A 2,180-nucleotide genomic window follows, 5' to 3' on the forward strand; every position below is an offset into this window, starting at 1 on the left:
ACAGTAGATTTGCGGCACTATTTCAAATACTGGCTTGAAAGTGGTAGTCGAGCGAGCTTATGTTCTTCTTATGTTCATTGTTCAGTGGAAATTATTTTAAATAAAAACACGCTCGACGCTTTTCTTTCATTTTCAAATGTCTGACATCGAAGTAATATTGAAACAACATGTGCAGAAGTTCATTGAGAAGGGAACGTTTACGAGCCCCAGCCTCGACAGGCTCTGCCTTGAGAGAATCCAAGCTCAGGAATTCCATTCCTGGGCTTGGATTCTCTCAAGGGGGATTCTCTCTCTCATCCTGGGCTTGGATTGGAAGTATTGACCCGAGTGGGCAAAGTCGCATCACTCCGCTGGAGCTGCCAACTAGCCAAGAGGCAGCACAAGATGCTGAAGCACAATCTTGGCCAACACTTAGCAAATTAGTACATGATGTAAAGAAATTAACTGCAGCGGATAAAGTAATATATGATCGCACTTCGAACATTCCGCTGCAGCCGTCAAACAAACAATTGGCAACACATGATTCTCTGTCTATGGGAGTGTCAACAGAAAAGCGGAGAAGGAGAGGACTGCTTTCGTCTTTATCGTCAAAGAAGCGAAAACTCGATGAGTCAATCAGCGAAGTGGCAGCACATTCTGCTCTGCCTGTGGGAGTGCGACCAAGTTGTCGTGGAAAAACTGGAAAGAAGAAAGAAACCGCAATGAAGAAAAGAAGGGAGATCACGCCAGGCATAGAAGAAGGAAAGAAAACTGCAAATAAGAAGGAATCGAAGAAGCTCAAGGATTCCGTCGAAACCAGCATCATGACAGTGACTGACCCTAGCTCGCAAGAGTGTTGCACTCTTGCAAGGGAGATCACTCCAGGCGTAGATCCTTCTGCAGCGGTCAGAAGCAGCCCTGTTATCATCGCTCCTCTTCGTAATTCAAGCGGTACGTGTGATGCATCTTCTTTTGTTGCAAATGAGTTGTGTATGCGCGAACTAGTAAAAATAAGGCACAAAGTTCGTCCCAGTCTTGTACCGGCTGGATTTCAGGTGGATAGGAATGACCGTATGGTGCGGACTTTGTCCCGGTTCAGTCGAAGTGGTAACTTTTTACCTATATTGCCCGTCCCGGTTGTCTCGCTCCGGGACGACTCATATAGTTGTAAATTGACCAGTTAAACTGAACCGGGACAAAGCCAGCTAGAAATTTGGCTCATCATATGGTCAGTTTTCTCCCCCTTGATTCAAATCAGGCGAAGACTGGGACGAACTTAGTGGCTCATTTACACCAGTTCGCGACGAACCGGGAACGCTACTTCCTGAAAATAAATATATGCTAACGTTGTTTTAATTTACATTTACTTGAAGTGCTTTCTTCATCTTTCACTTCAGCTCCCGCCGGCGAGTGACAGCGACTATGGCTCAGTATGCCCAGCCGGGCATACTGGGCTATAGCTGACGTACCGGGACGTCAGCTATAGTTGAAAACTTACCAGTTCTACCGAACCGGGACCAAGCCAGCTATCAATTTACGCACAATATAATTAATAAATATAATTCAATAATTTTACTTGAAGTGCTTTCTTCATTTTTCACTTCAGCTCCCGCCATGATCGCAGAGGCGAGTGACAGCGACTATGGCCCAGTATGCCCAGCCGTGTCGTCTGCGCCGCCCCCCTCCCAAGAGGTTCAGGCCCCCTCACCGTTGCAAGATGGGCCGCACAGACGCCAAAGTACGTGCTATTGTTTTAAATATTGATTGAAAAATTTGTTTTTAAATACGTAGGTAACCTTTGTCAATCAATAAATTTTACTTGAAGTGCTTTCTTGTTGTTATTCGCCCTCCCCGTCCCGCGACAAGTGCGGGACGAGGCCTACACCCATTCCTGTGGCCAGCCCAACCTCTCTCCCCAGCGCGCCAACAGCCCCGCCGCCTCGATGGGAGAGTCCCACAAAACCAGGGGCGACAAGGGCGTGACCAGTTCCGAGCAGCCAAACAGGTGGCAGGTGTTGTGATCATGTCTGAGACAGAGTGGACAAAGAGGGGACGGATGTGTGGCTGGATCTATCTTGTGTAGGTATTGGTGTAGTAGGGGGGACTTGTTTGTACGGAGTTGTGCTAGTGCTCGGCGTGTGTGCCTGGGTAATTGGGTTTCTGAAGAGTCTATGGCTGGTGCTGGTGCCGAGAGTACAGCA

At 47.7% G+C, this 2,180-nt stretch overlaps 1 protein-coding gene across 1 annotated transcript in view; it reads left to right on the forward strand.

The window, feature by feature from the left end:
• Positions 1-14: 14 nt before the first annotated feature.
• Positions 15-2,180, forward strand: part of LOC108677447 — a 5,471-nt gene continuing 3,305 nt past the window's right edge. The window contains exons 1-3 of the mRNA XM_018165666.2: positions 15-930; positions 1,586-1,717; positions 1,899-1,984. Coding sequence (XP_018021155.2) covers positions 168-930; positions 1,586-1,717; positions 1,899-1,984 — 981 coding nt within the window. The 5' untranslated portion in view covers positions 15-167. The remainder of the gene's footprint in view (positions 931-1,585; positions 1,718-1,898; positions 1,985-2,180) is intronic.

The sequence above is a fragment of the Hyalella azteca genome, unplaced genomic scaffold, assembly GCF_000764305.2.
Source record: "Hyalella azteca isolate HAZT.00-mixed unplaced genomic scaffold, Hazt_2.0.2 contig4553, whole genome shotgun sequence".
Taxonomy (NCBI): domain Eukaryota; kingdom Metazoa; phylum Arthropoda; class Malacostraca; order Amphipoda; family Hyalellidae; genus Hyalella; species Hyalella azteca.